The sequence below is a fragment of the Musca autumnalis genome, unplaced genomic scaffold (assembly GCF_047663935.1).
Source record: "Musca autumnalis isolate F117 unplaced genomic scaffold, ASM4766393v1 scaffold_3, whole genome shotgun sequence".
In the NCBI taxonomy this organism is placed as follows: Eukaryota; Metazoa; Arthropoda; class Insecta; order Diptera; family Muscidae; genus Musca; species Musca autumnalis.
Genome location: NW_027411866.1, coordinates 3,376,711 through 3,395,528, shown reverse-complemented (window position 1 = coordinate 3,395,528; position 18,818 = coordinate 3,376,711). Strand labels below are relative to the sequence as shown.

General features: G+C 36.8%; 1 protein-coding gene across 2 annotated transcripts in view; it reads left to right on the top strand.

Annotated features, from left to right (window-relative positions):
* bif (protein phosphatase 1-binding protein bifocal) overlaps positions 1-18,818 on the top strand; it is a 115,273-nt gene that overhangs the window by 56,314 nt on the left and 40,141 nt on the right. For both annotated transcript variants that reach the window (XM_073978654.1, XM_073978656.1), the window contains one exon: positions 486-4,036. In XM_073978654.1, the coding sequence (XP_073834755.1) occupies positions 486-4,036 (3,551 nt within the window). The remainder of the gene's footprint in view (positions 1-485; positions 4,037-18,818) is intronic.

Below are 18,818 nucleotides of genomic sequence, written 5' to 3'. Positions count from 1 at the left end.
TAATAGCCCAGAAGAGGAAGCATGGTTATGTTTGGAAATTATGATTACTCTGGAGTGCATAAGTGCCTTAATTATTTTGAGTTTACTTGGTTTGAGTTCTTTTAATAAAGTCAGTATTTGTATTTTTTTTTACTTTTTGAGGTTATGTTGAGAATTTGCAACATGTAGTATATTTTCTTAAACCTCCAACATTGAATTTAAAATGTTGCTAATATAGAATACATGAAGAAGGTGTATCAGTAATGATCTAGAGATCCGCGGCATACATATACGAAGTTTTAAAGAATTTTATAGGTATCTACTTTGTGGAGAAAAAACCTAATTTAATTTCCCTACAAGCTTCACTAACATTCTCATTTTTTTATATTTTTACCGACAGAGTTTTAATCCATCAGATTATCCAGATTCTTTGTATGTTCCCTACCTCTTTCTACCTACTTGAGATTTTTTTCTTATTTGCCTTTTCTTTTTCTGTTCCTTTTCAGATGGTTTACATTCCCCTACCAAAGATTTTAATAAATCATCATCATCATCGCCATCGACATCCACATTCACAGCAACAAAGGTAAATAAACAACATGCAACAACTATACCGGCTGCAATTAAATCAACAGCAGCAGCAGCGACAACTGGCAAAACACCAACAACAACGGCAAAAAACACATCCCCACTAACCATAACATCTCCCCACAACAACAACAAAGACCAGGCAACAGCAAAATTGTTTGGAGGTCAATATACAGCAATAACCGAAGCTCCAACTTCAACAACAACAACAGTTAATACCAAAGAAGCGATCAGCACCACAAAAGATCCAACAGCAACAACAATAGAGGAGGAATATTTGGAAAAAACAAAAAAGACCAAAGAAGTACCAACAAAAGGTAGAACAATCAGAACTCTAGGAGAGGAAGACGACGACGATATCAGTAGTGAAGATATACACAATATTACAACTTCAGGCATTAAACAACAACAACAATTGGCAACTTGTTTAACGGGTTCTTCTTCATCATCGTCGTCCACATCAACAATCATCATGAGTAGTGGTACCAGCACCAGCACCACTACCAACAGTGGTACTCAGCTAAACAAGAGAGAGTTTAGTGCCGAGAGAGCAGAAACCCACCAGGCACATCAACAACACTCGTCGCAACTGCAGCAGCAACAACAACAGTGTTCCATCAACATAACTGGAGCAAATAATGGTTCGTCAAATCAGTCGTCGAGTAAATGCGAGAGTGAACGTTTAGTATGTGCGGTGAACAACAGCGGTTCTTCATCGACGGTTTCATCGACAACAACAACAACCACAACGGTAGTGAAAATATCACAAAAATTACAAGAAAATCAATTTATTAAAAACGAACAACAACAAGTGGTGAACAAAACAAAAATAATAAAAACCATAAAACCAACAGCAGCAACAACAACAACAGCGGATTTGAAATCCCCCACTAAGACTGTATCCCCCATTACTGCTTCATCTTCATCGTCATTAACATCATCGTTTGCCTCGTCGACCAACAACAGCAGCAGCAGTAACTGTGCAATCAAAAAGAAAATGGTGGCCATGCAAGAAATGAAGAAATCCACCCAGAACTCTGCCACACATTTGCATCATTCCACATGCAGCAGCAGTGGTTCGTCGGCCACCTCCAATGGTCGCAGCAATCGCATTGGAGTTGGTGGCGGAGTTCATGGTGTCATTGGCTCACAAAACTCCAATGACTTGGATTCCAATGAAGACTTGAGCTATGGCCCTGGCATTGTCTCCAAGTTGCGTTGTCGTTATCTAAGCCTGGCTTTGCGTGAATCCATGGAACAGCAACGCCTGAACAAAGATCGTCTAAGGCGTTCAACCAGTCTAAATAATCTTCTAGATGACGATCGTGCCGAAGAAGAGGACGATGAAGAAGAAGATGATGATGAAAACATAGAAAATATTGATGTAGGTGGCGGCCAAGCCGTAGACCAGCAACAAAACACAATTTCAAGTTTTACACAGAAAAAATCGGGTATTTTAAAGAATTCGTATTCCCCGCAGGAAAAACGTTTCACTCAGGGTTCGAATGGCGTGGGTGTAACCTTTACCGAGACATCGGCGTTTAGTAAACGTTCGCGCCACCTCAAACGCGGCAATGATTCGTTGAAACGCGCGCGTTCCGTAGAAGCTTTACTAAGTGAAAAATCGCCCTGGCAAGGCCAACGTATGGCCGCCAGTGTAACGCCCACCTGTGTGACCATAGAGGATAAAATTCAAAATGCCCGCGAGCGTTTGCATTCGGGCACCGATCACATGCCACCCAAACGTTTGACCTCCATCATAGATGACACCGAGAGGCCACCTCCTGACTTGGTCAAACAGACCCTTAAAATGTTTGAGGCCAATGCCAATAGGCGACCGCGCAATACCAACCGTTCCAATTCAAAGGGTGAAGTGGCCAGCAAAGTGGAAACCTTTAAAAACATAATCAAAGATCAAAAGCCGGTGGTAAGCTATCCCAAGCCTTTGAGTCCCACCAAGAAATTGGGCGGCACACCAAATTTAGTAAAGCCAACATTGAAATCATCTTCGGAGCTACAGCAAACACCTTTGGGTCGCAAAACAATGGCTGCAGTCAATTCACTTGGCGGCGGCAGTTCGGATCAAAAGTTAAATACCCTGTCGGAGCACACACCAGATATTATTCCAAGACAGAAATTGCATTCGGAAAGAGAACAAAACAACAAAGAGAAATATTCCATGGGCATAAATAAAGAGAAGTTTATGAATTCTCTAATGGAGTCTCCACTCTCGGCCAACGCAGTGGTGGATTCCCCACTTAAGAGTAGTGCCAAAGACCGGTTTCTCGCATCCATGGTGGATTCGCCAGTTACAGCTCTTTCAAAAGAATTAGAGAGAATGAAACTAAGCGATAACACCAGCAACTCGCCAGTAACAGCTGGGAAAGGCGATAATTTGAAAAACGATAACTTGGCTCGTGGAGATGGGGACGGAAGTGAGGCTAGCGGCACTGTAGGAGCTATTGATGGCATTAGTAGTGGTGGAGGTGGTGATCGTGGCGGCGCCGACGACAAAAAGGTTGATGACGCATTCCACAACAACGACGACGGCGACGACGACAATCAATACAACAAAACAAGCGAACAAGAAAAAGAAGAAGCAGAAGTGAATACAAATGAATTCAGCAGCTCTCTTAAAAGCGAAAACGATAAGATTAAGCAGCAACAAATCAACAATGAAACACCACAATCGAACTCCAACAACGTCTCCGCCTCCACCGCCGCAGCCCCAATCGGACCCTCTCAGGCAACGATCGAAGCAACGGTTAAGAAGGCTCACAGTGCACACAGCAGTAGTGATTTAAGTGATGGTGAAGACGACGACGAATACGGTATTCCAACGACAAAACGTATAACGCGCGCCGCATTGGATAATATTGCCAAAGCCGGAACCACACAACAATTCAAATTCTCAAGTAATACATCATCGTCCCAGCAATCCAGCAGCAGCAGCACCACCACCACATCTGTAGCTGGTAAACAGATCGGTGTAATAAGGCCACTTCAAAATACCACAGCTACATCCAACTCCTCCTCCACCTCAACCTCCTCAACAACAGCCAATAATACCAATATGGATGCATTAAAACATTCATTGTTGACCTCAAGGGAAATTGAGAAAAATCGCATAAATGATCTAAAGAAATCATCATCAACATCATCGGCCTCATCAACGGCGGCATCATCTTCTTCATCCACATTGTTGCCCTCCTCAGCTAGTCTAGATAATGTGATTAAATCCTCCTCCAACAACAGTGGCACAACAGCCACTGGTGGTTTATCCGAAGTAGATACAGTTATCAGTGCAACAAATAGTCCACTGTGGGCAATGCGCAAACGACGTCAAAATCCTCCCCCACCACCAGCTGAACAGACATCGATGGTTTTTAATTTCTCCAATCGCAAAGCGGTACCCGATTATATTGAAAATGATGGAGTTATTTTTAGACGTAAACGTGAATTACCAAAGGTAAGTTAAAACAAATGATTATTGTGCGGTAGTCTGTCTGCCTGTCTTAGCAGCAAGATCCGTTGCTTATAATGTCAAAACAATAAACAAAGAAACGTAATTAGAATCTCGTGCCATTAGAATGAGCGAACAGAGCATTCTCTTGGTTATTTAAGCAATTAAACGTAGTTTAATTCACAAGTATTTAAGTTAAGTTATTCGAGAATGAGATGCAGAAAGTTTTCTTAAAACAAGGAGGGGAGAAAAATAGAGTAAATTTTGTATTTTCTGGTCCCCCCATCGTGTCCACCATCAAATATTCATTTCTTTCTATAATCGACCTTTAAATCGCCATATTCCTTCATTTCTCATTAGCAGTTCTCAAAGTTAACGGATCAGATCAACATTGAAATGCTCACTGTATCTTAGATAGCAATATACCCCTTTTGCCCTTAACCGGATTAACCCAGTGAGTTTGGGTTTCAAATGTCAAATTCCATAGCGTAAACGTCAAATAAATCCTCATAATGAAGGTTAACCCGGCAAAAAGCTCCAGTGTAAACGCCGTTATACTCTTTTGAAACTATTAAATTTCTACCAGGATACAATTACTTAGGTAAATGCATCAGCGAATTGCTACAACAATGCAATTTTTTTTGTAATGTAAAATGTCAAAACGTTCGCCAACTGGTCTCTTGTTGTCTCTTTTTATCGCATGTGTTTGTCTATTAAGCGAACACATTCTATCTCTTACTTACCAAATCATATGGTTTTTGTTTTGATTTTTCATGGCGAATTCCTAGTTTTGACGTTTTAGATTCGATGGGTTTAGGCTTAGGCATCTACCTAAGTAATTGTTTTATTATTTCTACTATTTCTTTACTTTTGAAGTTGTTGGATAACAAATTTACCCAACCTACCCCAAACTATGTTCACGTGAAAAGTGTTTAAAGTTTTCCATAATACCGATCAGTTTTATTTCAAATTTGAATTTGCTACGTGCGTAAAAGAACCCCAGAAAATTGTTTTTATGCAATGAACCATTCAAAATACTTGAGTAATATGCTACTGATAAAAACTCAATTGATAACAATTTTGTTGGTTAGTAGTTTCAATAATTTTATTTATGGACTATAGTTGTTTAATATTACTCATCGAGAGTCAGAACGCCACCAATAACAACAATAAAACAGGATGGTTATCATATCTCGATCGTACCTATCAGGAGACACCCAATGAATAAAATCCTTTCATCGTGAAAGGGAGAGAGAAATTGGTGTTGACAAACAATTGAAAACTCTCAATCGTTCATAGACCAAAATATTTTATCTACAAGACACCATCTTATTCGTTGTTAATCAGGCTATTTCGTTTAAAATAAGATTATCCCTATCTCTCTCTCTCTCTCCATATTAAAACATTGTCTCAGAGAATCTTAGGTTAAGAAACAATAGAAACGTTTGTGTGATTTCTGGACAAGGGGAAGTGTCCCCTCCATGATTAGCCGCCGTTCTCTCCCATTTATTTTAGACATCTATGCGCATTTATCAACAAATTGCGACATTGTCCATTTGAAATTGATAACTTTATAAATTATTTTAACAAAAAATATTTATTTGTTAAAAAACATGCGCTTTCATTTCATTAACCTCAATTTGTTTTTAATACTTTTTTCTGTAAAGAATCACCGATAACATAACAGAGCAAATGAGTTTATATTAAAGTTAGACCCTTAAGCAAGAATAGCTTTGTTATTGTAGACATTGTTTTTTATTGCTATTTATAACAAAAATGCAGAACTGTGTAGATAACAAAATTATACATTAACCACAATATACTACAGTAACAACGGGCGACTATGAACAACCTCTATTTTCAACTGTTTTTTTTTACCAAAGAGTAAGTTTTGCGAAATGTTCTCATAGAAATTTACTTGATATATAAAATGTGGTCTATTATGGTATATTCCCGTACTCAATAAACTGGTAAAAGTCACAAATGTTGTAAAAGTGGTGAATGACTTGCATATAGATTTTTGTGTAAGAGAACGAAAAATGTGCAATAGTGGTAAAAATTGTAAAAAGTTTTTAGTTCTGGAACATAGCTTTTGTTTGTTCATTTTATCCCGAGTCTACTGTCTGTACTCCATATACTAGGTACATATGAATATATTTATGTATGTACTTACCCTATATGAGCAATTGATAACAATAAAATATAAAAGGTAAATAAATAATAAAAATATTATAATCATCTACAAACAAGGAGGCAATTACAATAAATTCGCATAGTTCGCTGTTCTTTGTTTAAAATGTGAAAAAAAATATATAGGAAGAACACAGGGAGTCAGCAGCAATAAATAATATTTTTAATAGGATAAAAAGGCATACCAATAAGAAATTATTTCAAATGGTCATGTTCGGGAAAATAGTTTTTTTACAATGCCTACGGTGCCCAAACATATTTTTACATGTCTTCTATTTATAAAATATGTTTCAGAAATGACATACGAGATCATCAGTAGGCACGGGACATTTTTGCATAAATGATCTTCTATGAAGAAATAAACTTCTAGAGAGAGATGCCTTCAAAATATCTTATGACCTGTTTCTCCAAGACGATTTTAATTCAAATTCATTCGAATTACTACAAAACTCCTGTTATTGCAGAAATATTTTGTTTGATTGAAAACAAAAAATTAATCAAATATTTTTTTCCAAAACCAGAAATTTGCTAGTAATTCGAACGAATTGATTTGGAATCGTCTTACCCCCATTATTACAAGTATTCTTTTTTATAGATTGGACTTACCGAACAGATTTATAGCGTTCCGGTTAACTTAAAGTTAAAAGTGATGATTGAATTTCAAGGAGGATCTTCTTGGAATTAACTTTCGATGTAAAAATTATATTTTTAATGCCTCCAAATTGGTTTATTTTGCGTTTTCAAATCCATCAGATAGTAAAAGAACACATGTAATAATGGAGGAAATGGGGTTTGTCCACACTTCTCTTAACAGTTAAGAACAAATATAGCTGTGTTCCTTTACTTACCTGTGGTTACCATTTTTAACCTGCAAAGCGTTCCTTAACCCCGAAAAGTGGCAAAACCGGAAGCAATTTTTAAGAGAGTGAGAGGGGAGAGAGCGAAAATGGCTTTCTACCACAGGCTACCAGCAAAATTTCTGCAGGTAAAAAATGGCAGAACTGATTTTTCGACTTTTGTTTGACGATTATTTCACAATGAAGAAAAAATGGACGAAAAACAGAAGAAAAAGTCGAACGCTGACAAAACTAAATTAAAAACTGTGAAATAAAAGACGAAATTTGATTTTTTATGTTTCTTTTTGACATTGCTGCCAGATCTACCATTTTTCCGTTCCAAATCTGGTAAAAATGTTCACGAGAGAGCAATTTTGAGCAATTTTGACACTTTTCTCTTTTACCACTCTTACCATTAAAAAAGTAAAGGAACAAAGCTTATATGTTCATTTTTGCATATATAAATAAAAGATTCCAATGGCTAAGAAATTTTGTTTATAAAGGACAAATGAAGACAAATTTTGCCTGAAAAAGTCCTCAGAAATCGAGAACAAACTCCTGTAATAGCTGCAGATTAATGTCTCCGAGGCTGAAGACATGTGTCCTCAAATTTTGTCTGTAACAAGTTCTTCCATATTGCCGAGGAAAATGTCTCCAATAGCTGACGACAAATGTCCCCAAAGTTGAAGACAAATTATGTCTATAAAAAATGTCTCTAAATGTCCTCAAATCTGAGAAATAATTTTTTCCCTAATAGCGGAGGACAAATATTCCGAAAGCTGAGAACTAATGACCTTAAAGCATAGAACACACCGTCGGGGTCTATTTCGTTAATATCATAACTAATTACTTTCCTAATCTCTATATAATTCTTTATATGTTCCCAATAGCTGAAGATATATGTCCCCAAAACTGTGGACAGATTTTGTCTGTAAAATAGCCAAGGATAATTTTTATCTTAAAGATAAATATCTTCAATAGTCGAGGACGAATTTGGGGACATTTGTCCTCGACTGTTGAGCTGACGACAAGTGTCCCCAAAGCTTAAAACAAATATCGCCTATAAAATAATTGTCCCCAATAGCCGAGGTAAAAGAAAAGGATATATTTTGTTCAATGGTATTGAGATAGCTATTTTTCTTCTGCTACTGAAGGCATATGTACATTAGGGTTATGATTTTTTGACCTTTTTTTCTCAAAAATGATTTCCTGTAGAAAGAACGAATGAACTTTTGCCTATTAATGACTAGAAGAACGTTTATTCTATTTAAGTATTAATAAAGGTGTGCTTGACAAAAACTTCCATTTTTTTTTTGAAAAAATAATATTGAACAAGTAAGAAAGTATCAGTCGGCTTTGCCGACAGAGATATACATACCCTCAGCCTGTGTGGGTTGAAAATTTTACAAAATTTTGGGCGTATAAACCGACAAAAGTAGATAGGGCTTTTTATTACACTAGCCTACGAAAAACATAATATCGCTGTAAACAGGGCCACTAAGAAAACCTTCGGTAAAATGTCCAAAGGATCCTCGAACCACGCAAAAATGTTCGATTGGACAGATAGGGCCAAATTTGAACATAAACTAAGTTTCGACAATATTTAGAGATCCATTGTTTGGACCAAATCGTCTATGAGAAATCGCGCGTACCATTTTAGCGAATATTTTCGAACTTTTGTGAGGGAGGTACCGGAAGGAGTGGACCTATAAGCAGCACCTTCGAATTTCATCTAATATTCAAAGAAATATTACAATATCCAAAGTGTGGACGAATGCAGTATTCGGTTCGAGCTCTCTAGTCATTACATATGGTGCCATAGGGGTTTTTTGCAACTTTCGGGCTGTTTTATCAAGAAGTGTGGACTTGCCCCAATAAAAACTTTTACTGCCGTAATTGAGGCAGTAAACGCAAGTTGCTTCAACAAAAATCAAAGTGATTCGAGAGCAGGTCTTAAAGTGAATTCATTCAAAATTTTGTGTGGGAGGTACCCGAAGGACCAAATAGGTCACTCCGATCAAGAGTTATCGTGCGCACAATTTTTCCGAAAATTGTTGAACTTTTGTGGGTTACGTACCTGAAGGAGTAGACCGATATGGCTTATCTTCGAACATAAACTAAGTTTGCACAAAATATTACGGAGGCCACATTTTGGACCAAATCGGCAGATCCGTTCGAGAGTTATCTTGCGCTCCAACCACCACACACGGTGTCATGAGGGGTTTTTTGTAACTTTCAGGCTATTTTCTCAGGAAGTATGGATTTGCCCCTGATGAAACTTATACCGTCGTATGAGGGGCGGCGAATACAGGTTGCCACAACAAAAATCAAAGCGATTCGAGAGCAGACCTTAAACTGAACTTTTCCGAAATTTTGTGTGGGAGGTACCCGAAGAAGTGGACCGATTAAGTCCATATTGAAACCTCATCTAAGTCTGGTAGAAAGTTCACGATGTGCAAAGTATGGACCAAATTGGTTACTTCCTTTAAGAGTTATCGTGCGCACAAATTTTCCGAACGTTTCCGAACTTTTGTGGGGGAGGTACCGGAAGGAGTGGAGCGATATAACCCATCTTCGAACTTAAACTAAGTTTGGACAAAATATTACGAAAGCCAAAATTTGAACCGAAACGGTTTATCCGTTCGAGAGTTATCGTGCGCTCCAGCCAGCCAGACAGACGGACGGACATTGCTCAATCGACTCCAAATTGTCTGAAACACATTTCGTCCAAACATACTTGGGGTCTAAAACCATTATTTCGATGAGACACATTTTGTCCGTATGAAAGTGTATATACCCTCGTTAGCATAAATGCTGAGGGTATAAAAAGGTCCCGCACAAACCATTTTTAATTGATATGATATATGAAATAACATGATATATTATATAAAATGATTTTGCTTATGTCGTGTGGCTCCAAAGCTTATTTTCAGTTATATATGTATCTGCTTATAGAGACTTCAAAAGTTTGTCAAAAAAAAAAAAAAACTCATATAGAAAAACTTTCAAATGACTTTGTTCGTGAGCTTTTTTTTATCGAATCACCTTATAATTAATATTTCATCTAATCTTAGGTAAAAGATCATCAAAATATGATAAAGGGATACGACTTTATAAAAAAGTCATAACCCTAATGTACATATACCCTCAACTGCAGAGGTTTTCATCTATTGAGGGCACCTTGTATATTGAGGACTCCTCATATATTGAGGACACTTTGTATATTGAGGACACCTTGTATTGAGTACACTTGTCCCTATATATTGAGGATAACTTTAATATAATGAGGACGTTTAAATGAACGTTTTTTTCTGTAATGAACCGGTGGTTCAGAAAACGTCTTCTACGGAAGGAGTCATTCAAAATGTCATCTTTAAATTAAAAAAAAATGGATTGTATCGTAATAGGAAATCTCGACAATAAGAAAATTGGATATTCAGCGAAATTTATGAGGACATGTCGATGTGATAATCGCTCTGATCTTTGAATGCTCCTAAGGGATTTTAAATCCTTCGAATGGGCGAAGAATTAACGATATCGTGTTTTATATAAATAGAGTGGAACACAAACCCTTTGGGGAGTAGTCATACATATATTCTTGATAGAAGTCATCCATAAATAGAGTAGGAATCCATAAATTCGTCTTCTTTAAAATACTTCAAAACAAATGGTAGATATTCTAGAACTTGTGAATTCAATACTTGCTTTAGGAGCGCTCTAATCGACTGTTTTTTCCACTGTCCACCATACCAAGTAATGAATTATGTTGTCGCCTTCCTTTTCTATAAATGCAATTGAACAAACAAAGAGCTCCCCATGAACAAAAGGTTCCTTAGCGCTCCACGAATGTAAAATATTAAACGAAAAAAAAAACAATCTTATGAAACAGTGAAACAAAGAAGAAAAGACGATTACAAATATAAATAAGTATAAAATTAACAACAAACAGAAAAAAGAACACAAAAATAAGTAAAATCTTAATACGGAAGTTAGCTGTGCTGTGACGCAATTAAATTTTGATAAACAAATTTCAAAAAAAAAACATACAACAAACAATTGTTCGACATACGAATATGCTTGGGGAAAAATATGTCATTACAAAAGGACCATTTTAAAATGGCAGTGTGACAAACATATTGAAATGATAGGATTGGGGAATGATATCAAGAGGGATGATGGGGGTTATCATGAATGAAATTTCCCCGTGAGTTTTGTCTTTCCGCCGTTGCAACTTAAGGGAGAAAAAGAAAAAATTCACGGGGAATTGCCGTTCATGATAACCCCCGATGTTTCAAATATGCCGGCTTCTTTAGAAATTTATATATAGGAGAAGGGCGGTGACTACAACCTATAGCTTAAGCTCAAATCTTCATATTTTCCAAAAGATTACTTTTGCATCAACGATCCAATATTAGACAGGGGTTGTTTACAACATGTTGAGACAACTATTCTCCGATTTTAATATAAGTTTAACATTTTTTTTGTCCCTTACAAACAACCTCACATCTTTCCTGGCTATGTCTCTGAGTCATACATGCACTTTTATATTATGTCTCTAAATGAAGTGATAAAGTTTTTTATGGTTCACTGTCACACGAAATATTTGGTTTCGTATTAATAAGTCATAAATGAAATTAAATGTGGGCTTCGTGCACACGGCTGATAAACGCGGTTATTGGTATATGTATTTAAAGGGGATTTCTGTCAATTGATAACAAGAATCTTGACCAAACCTACCTGCTATTTGTATTGTGTTTGTTTCATTTATGGCGAAGAAACGCTTGAAACGGTTTTTATTACCTTAAAACAACAATTTAGAAATTTTAGTTTATACAAAATTTGTAGTTGTTTTTGCTATTCTGCAACCTGAAAAAAGAAACTAACGTGTTTTTTTAAACTAAATGTTTATTTAAATTTAAATTCATTTATTCAAATGTTAACTGTGGAATTTGTAACAACAAAATACATACAAAATAAATATCTCTTTAGCCTTAGGTCTCTTATGCCTCTGTCTCTCGCTCTCTTAAAATCCTACTATTTGAAGTTAAAACCGGGTTTTGTGCAAAAATTCATAGAATGAATTTTCTCTTGACATTTCACCAAAAGGGAATACCAACACCACAGTCCAGCACATTGGCAACACATGTGGAGTAGAGAAAGAAAGATCAGCCTAAAAAAACTAAAACAAAAATCACAAAGAAAAGATACACAAGAATCACATAAAAAATACCTACAATGGTCTTGAAGTTTTAAAAAAAATGAACATAAAGAATTTATGTTCCCTTTTGTAGTTGTTGTTGCTGTGTGTGGTACACAATGTACGTACGCGTACCCCTGGACAACAACTAGTACAACATATGTATGCAACTGAGACGACCGACAGGCAATTCCAAAGCCACAAAATCACTTGGAGCAACTAACTCCCCACTGTCTGTCTTCTTTATGACTTCAGTTTGTTTCACTTTAACCAACAGGTTTTATTTGACGTGTTTGTTGTTGCTATTCTCGAAGTCGTTGCCGTCGTCTTTTCAAGTTCTTTCTAAGAAAATGAGGCAAAAAAAAAAACCAAGCAGGAAGGTAGTCCGCAGCAGTCCAACTCAAAGAACAAACACAAATCATATTGAAATGGGGAAACCATTTGTTGTTGTTGTTGTTATGATTAACATCGGACGAGTGAGTGTTGTTTAGGTATGTGTTTATGATGAGGAACCAACCAATCATGCACAGTGGTATGGAAATAGTAATATTATGGAATATGCGCGGCAGAACAAGTAACCAACTGACAAAGCAGCGGAGCAAGAAAATGACACACAGAAACGTCGAAATTCCTTTGAAAGGAATTGTAGATCAAGCAGCAAAAGAAATTCGTAGATCGAAATTGAAATACCAAGGCATAACTTTAGAAAGTTAAAAAGAAAATCTTAGGATGCAGCAGACCAGCATTAGAAAGACTCTTGGAAGATAATATGAAAGATCTTTTTTCCACAAAACATCGCCATCTTACACGGTTATTTGCTGTTGTTTTTGCATCTTCCCATGTAAGCTTGTTTTGTCTTAGTTCTTGGGTTATTGTTCGTCGCCAGGTGTTTCTTGGTCGACCTCTATTTCGTGATTCTTGCGGATTTCATTCAAGCGCCATTCTGGTTATGTTATGAACATTTTTTTCCTAAGATGTGGTCAATCCACCTCCACTGGAAGATCTTTAGGAGGTCTTTAAATCATTTAGGACATTTTCAATAACAGGATGACCTTTAGAAGGTAGCTAATGTATAGAGGACATTTAGAAGAACTTCAATGAACCGAAAACTTTTGTGAAATCTTTATCGCCTCTCTACAACATATCTCACAAAATATCGTTTCGGAGATCTTCCATCTATAAAAAACCTGAAGGGGAGCCTTTAGGAGCTCTTCTATCTAGAAAAGTTCTTTAGGAAGTACTCTGCCTGTATCTATAGTTACCTCTATAGTTATTTATATAGATAAGCTCTTAAGAAGGATTTTTTAGATGTTTCTATCTAGAGAAGACCTTTAGTATGTTTTCTATATCGAGAAGACCTTCAGTAGTTAATATATTTTGAAGTCTTTGGAGAGACTTCTTAAATAGGTCTTCTATCTATAGGAGGCCTTTTATCTATAGAATATCCTAAAGGTATTTTTAAAGACCTTCTATCCATATGTCATTTTATTATGAGGGTCTTCCCTCCGTAGAAGGACTTTAGGCAGACTTCTATGCCCAGAAGATATTAAGGAAGTCTCTCCTTAGAAGACCTTTAGGAAGCCTTCTATTCTCAGAAGACCTTTAGAAAGTCTGCCATCCTTATGAGACATTTATGAAGGTTTTTAGAAGGACTTCTATTCGCGAATATTTTTGGAGGTCTTCTCTCAGTAGGAAAGCTTTGGAGGCCTTCTATCCTCAGAAGACCTTTAGAAAGTCTTCTCTCAATAGAAGACCTATACGAGATCTTCTATCCCAAGGAAACCATTAGGAACTCCTTCAGAAGGTCTTCTTTCTATAGATAACATTTAGGAAGTCTGTAGAAGACCTTTAGGAGGTCTTATATCTCTAGAACAGTGCTGAACAAGAAGAGGGCAGCAAAAATGTGAATGTACATATTCAAAATATTCTCAATTTATGACAGTGTGTTAGTAAGTTTGTATGCAAGCTACATAACAAAAACAAATCAAAACATTTGCTCTCTTTCGTACGCTCTTTCTTTGCGATCGTAACCTGCGATAAACCGCGATGTTCGGCACTGCTCTAGAACAGGGGTGCTCAGAATTCTCAGTGTGCACGCATGCGGCAAAACAAAAAAAAATCAAAACATTTGCTCTCTTTTATGTGCTCTTTCGTTGCGTTCGGGTCGTGTGGGTGTGAATTGCCGAAAAACTTCGTAACTTTAACAATACCAAAGAACGACATTGCTCTAGAACAGCGTCAGGCAAGAGAGCGCACACGTGCTCTCAGTAAACGTTTCTCTCTCCACACACACAATTCAACTAATTGAAGAAGCATGCACTCACACAATGACACCACCAAAAGTATGCAATAGAAATAGATGGTGCCTTTCGCTGCTCTAGAAGATGTTTAAGATGTATTCTAGCTATAAAATATTTTGGTAGTCTATAGATTTATCTTAAGGTGGTCTTTTATCCATAGAAGACCTTAGGGAGGTCTTCCATCTAAGAGACCTTCTATCCGTAGAAGATTGTTAGAAAGTCTTCTCCCCATTTTAAAAGCAGCTCCACTATCCAAACAATACTTTTAGGAGGTCTTTTATCCCCAGAAGATATTTATGAATTTTTCTCTCCTTAAAATAGCTCTATAAAATCACTCCTCAGAAGACCTTAGCATGACAAACTTCTAGAAGTGTACTAAGCGGTCTTCTTTCCAAAAAAAAAAAAAAAATTACTTTATGATGTGATGTACCTCCAGAAGGCTTCTCTTCTTAGAGAAACTTTTGTACATCTTTCATTCTTATCAAACTTTTTGGGATTTTTTCTATCTGTAGAATATGTTTGGGGTCTTCTCCCCATAGGAGACCTTTGAAGGACTTTTATCTCCAGAAGACCTTTAGGAAGTTTTCTAGTAGAACTTTAGGAGATGTTCTATCTCCAGAAAACCATTAAGAAGTCCTTTATCTATCGAAGTACTTCAGAAGTTCTTCTATCTGTAGAAAACCTTTAGAAGGTTGTATATCTATAGACGACCTTTAAGAGCTCTTCTAGCTATAAACTATTTTAAAAATGTCTTTTTTCTATAGAAGATCTTGGGATGTCTTCTATCTAAGAGACCTTCTATGCGTAGAAGATGTTTTAGAGGTTTTCTCCCCATTTTAGGTGGAGTTCCACTATCCAAAGAATACCTTTAAGAGACCTTCTGTCCCAAGAAACCTTTAGGGAAGAGCTTTAGAATGTCTTATCTCCTTAAAATAGCTGTATTAAGTCTGCTCTCAGTCTAAAGCTTTTCTTTAACAGGCCCTTGGATTTTTAGATTTTAATTAACAGGCCTTCTCTAAAAAATACCTTTTTGAGGTCATCTATTCCCAGAAGGGTTTTAGGATGGCTTCTCTTGTTAGCCTTTACAAATTCTTCTTTCTACAAAAGTGCTTAGAAGTTATTCCTTTGTCCAGAAGGTTTTTAGAAGGTCTTGTATCTGCTGAAGACCTTTAGGAGGTTTCTTCTGTCTATAAAGCCCTGTTAAGGCAATATTTTTGTAAAACAAACCCCGTAATGAAATCTTCCAACTGTAGATCTTCATTTGAATGGACCTTCCTCTGTTGGTCTTTTCAATCATTTTTTTCTACACAATTCCCTCCACTGTTTTACAAGTTAAATTTTCAAAAATATCTTGATTTGTTTTAATTTTTTTTTATTGACGCCTTTGAAGCTCGGAAACTTGTCTCGAACGTTTAAAATTTTTCTTTTGAAATGGAAAAGAAAAATTATGTTTTTTTTTTGGCCAACAAAATTGAATAAAGAACGAGTTTTCCTACATTCTGTGTTAGCTTTACACCATATGACTGTCCATCAGACAGTTTGGCAGTCAGTCTGTGTCTGTGCCTGTAATAATAACAATTCTGTCTCTCTGATCATAAATAAATTCTTTTATGTAGTTGCCATTGCCTTTGGGTAGAAGATAATTATGTTCCAAAACCGGCCATCATCAACAGCAGCAGCCTAGCACCAACGGCGGCAAAAAACTGGATTTTCTTTGTTAGCTTTTTATGAGGAATGGGGGGTATTTACTTCTCTTAGCCACACACACATTTCGGAGATTATGTTAAAAAGAAGAAAGAATGAAAAAAGGTGCAACCTAATCACTGAACAAGTTAGCCAAGTTTTTTCATTCAGCTTGGCTTGTTGTTCGCAGCAGCAGCAGCTGTTGAAATATTTTAAATTGAGCTTTTTTTAGCTGCAGAAATAAGCCTTTGTTTCCCTTGGCCCTTTTTGGAACATAAAAACCACATATGGCCAAGTAGGCATTGATTTGAAATGGCGTCAACATGCGATTCTCCACAATTCGATTTTACGCCCTTACACCAACCACCCTTTGTTGTTTTTGTTGGCCAAATATCTTAATGGTTTTATAAATAACATTTTTTCAGTTTATTGGCCTGGTCAGCAGTAGCAGCAAGCAGCAGTTTAACTGGTGCAAATGAGTGAAAAATGAAACCAGGCTACCAAACATCAACGGCCGTCAACTGCTGGCGTTGTTCTTTTGGTCATAACATCCATCCACTAGAGTGGTTGCCGTTGTTCGCATTTAAGGTTTTATGTGAACTTTGCCTGGCCCATACACATGGTGGCGCGACGTGTAAATTGTTAATTCCCATGGCAACCAATAATGCAACTTGTCCGAAAAGGAGCCAAGGTCTTTGGTTTGGGTGCGATTTCAAACAGCTGCCGGACATTAACATGTCGTCCAGCCGGTCGGTTCGTTCGTTTGTTAGCCTATCACTTTCTGTCGACGTCTGTTTATTGGTTTGGTTTTCCTTAAAGCAATCATGCCACAAATATGAACAAAGAGCCGTAGAAAGATAATATTTTGTTGCACAGATGTTTTATTAAATCGGGTTCAGGTATAATAACATGGAGATCAATTCGATTTTACTCACTTACAACTTGAGTAATGAAATATGATTAAGATATTATGTAGTTTTTAAAGACCTGCAACAGAAGAAATACATTTTCCATAAGAGACATGTAGCGAAAATTCGTTAAAGGATGCCATTAGGTGCACTTTTCTTTGTTAACGAAGTTTAACAGGAAACACTCCACAAAACATTTTAGGTGTCTAGAATATCTTTAGCAGATGTGCAAAACAAGATACGTCGGAGGACTTTTATCAATAGAAAACCCTTTGGAGAGTTCATCTATCAATTTGATTTGTAGTTTTAAAGGGTAGCAACACAATGAGATCCCTCTGATTTACATCTTCTTTTGATATAAGCATTTTAGGAGGGAACTTACCCCCATGGAAATCTCGTGGAAGTATTCTATTAATACGAGACCCTTAGAAGCAGAGCTCTGGCAAAAAATAAATTTATTTTTACACTCGATTTCACTCTTACTCTATTTCGGAGTATTGATGTCCAAAACAAATGAGAGAGAATAGATGGGAGAATAATGTCCGTTTGTTAAACAACGGCTGACATACATAGCTCTCATTTGAATTCGTTATTCTCTCTTGTTACGACAACGTGCAGGCGTTGACATCAATGTTTCGGAGTCATCCCACTCTGATTTTTCAACAAGGAGAATTCGCGGGCGCTGCATCATAAAACAAAAGAGTGTAGTAAACTTCTTGTAAAACTCGTGCTCTTCGTGTACTCTCACTCGCGAGTAAAATCGAGCAAATCGAAGCTCTGCTTAGAAATGATATTATATCAATTGAGGACCCTTTTTATAAATCATTACATAGATAATGCTTTAGGAGGCATCCTTTATCAACTGAATAGAAGATTCTCCGGATGGTTCTTCAATCTATAGAAGAGGGGTTTTAAACAAAATTTGACTTCTGAGAAGGAAGCGGCTTCAATCAATCGAATAAACCTAGGAGAGTCCTCTTCTATGGAAGAGCCGTAGCAGATTAGCAGTTACAAAAATAATAACGTTAGGGTGGAAGCTTTTTCTATTAAAGACCCTTGGGTATCGCCTTCTAATAACACTGTGCAACAAAATGGAGGTGAAAGTCTGGGGCACGGAAAATTCCTCTTGGGGAAGAAAGCCGTTGACTAATGAGTCAAAATCGATTAGTTGTCAATGAGAGCCATACCTAAAATTTTCTGAGCGACATTTTTGCAAAACATTTCGAAGCTGAAAAACGTCATCTTGTGGTACTTTAATGCGGCTCTTAAAATAAAGGACGAAAAGGACATTAAAGAAAGCGAGTTAGAAGGTCGAAGTGCTCTACAAAAATAATCCTCATTCGATTTGACTGCAGACAAGTCATCTCAAAAACAAGTTAAAACAACAGTGAATAACGATATAACGCTAATTCCTGATGCCTTACAGCGTCTCAAGCAAAAATTTTCATCACGCCATAACGCGGAAATTCGACTCACGGCGGATCTGTCCTTTAGGGTTTTTAATATACTAACCAAGGGCTTTCATCTCCAAAGGAATTATCTCTGCCCCTAAGGCCCTAAGAAGGCTGTTAAAAAGACTTTCTATAAATAGAATACTTTTTAGAAGAATTTTAGGAAGAAGCTTCTTCTTCCAAAATAATAGCCTCATTAAAAAGAATTTACAAAAATTAAAAA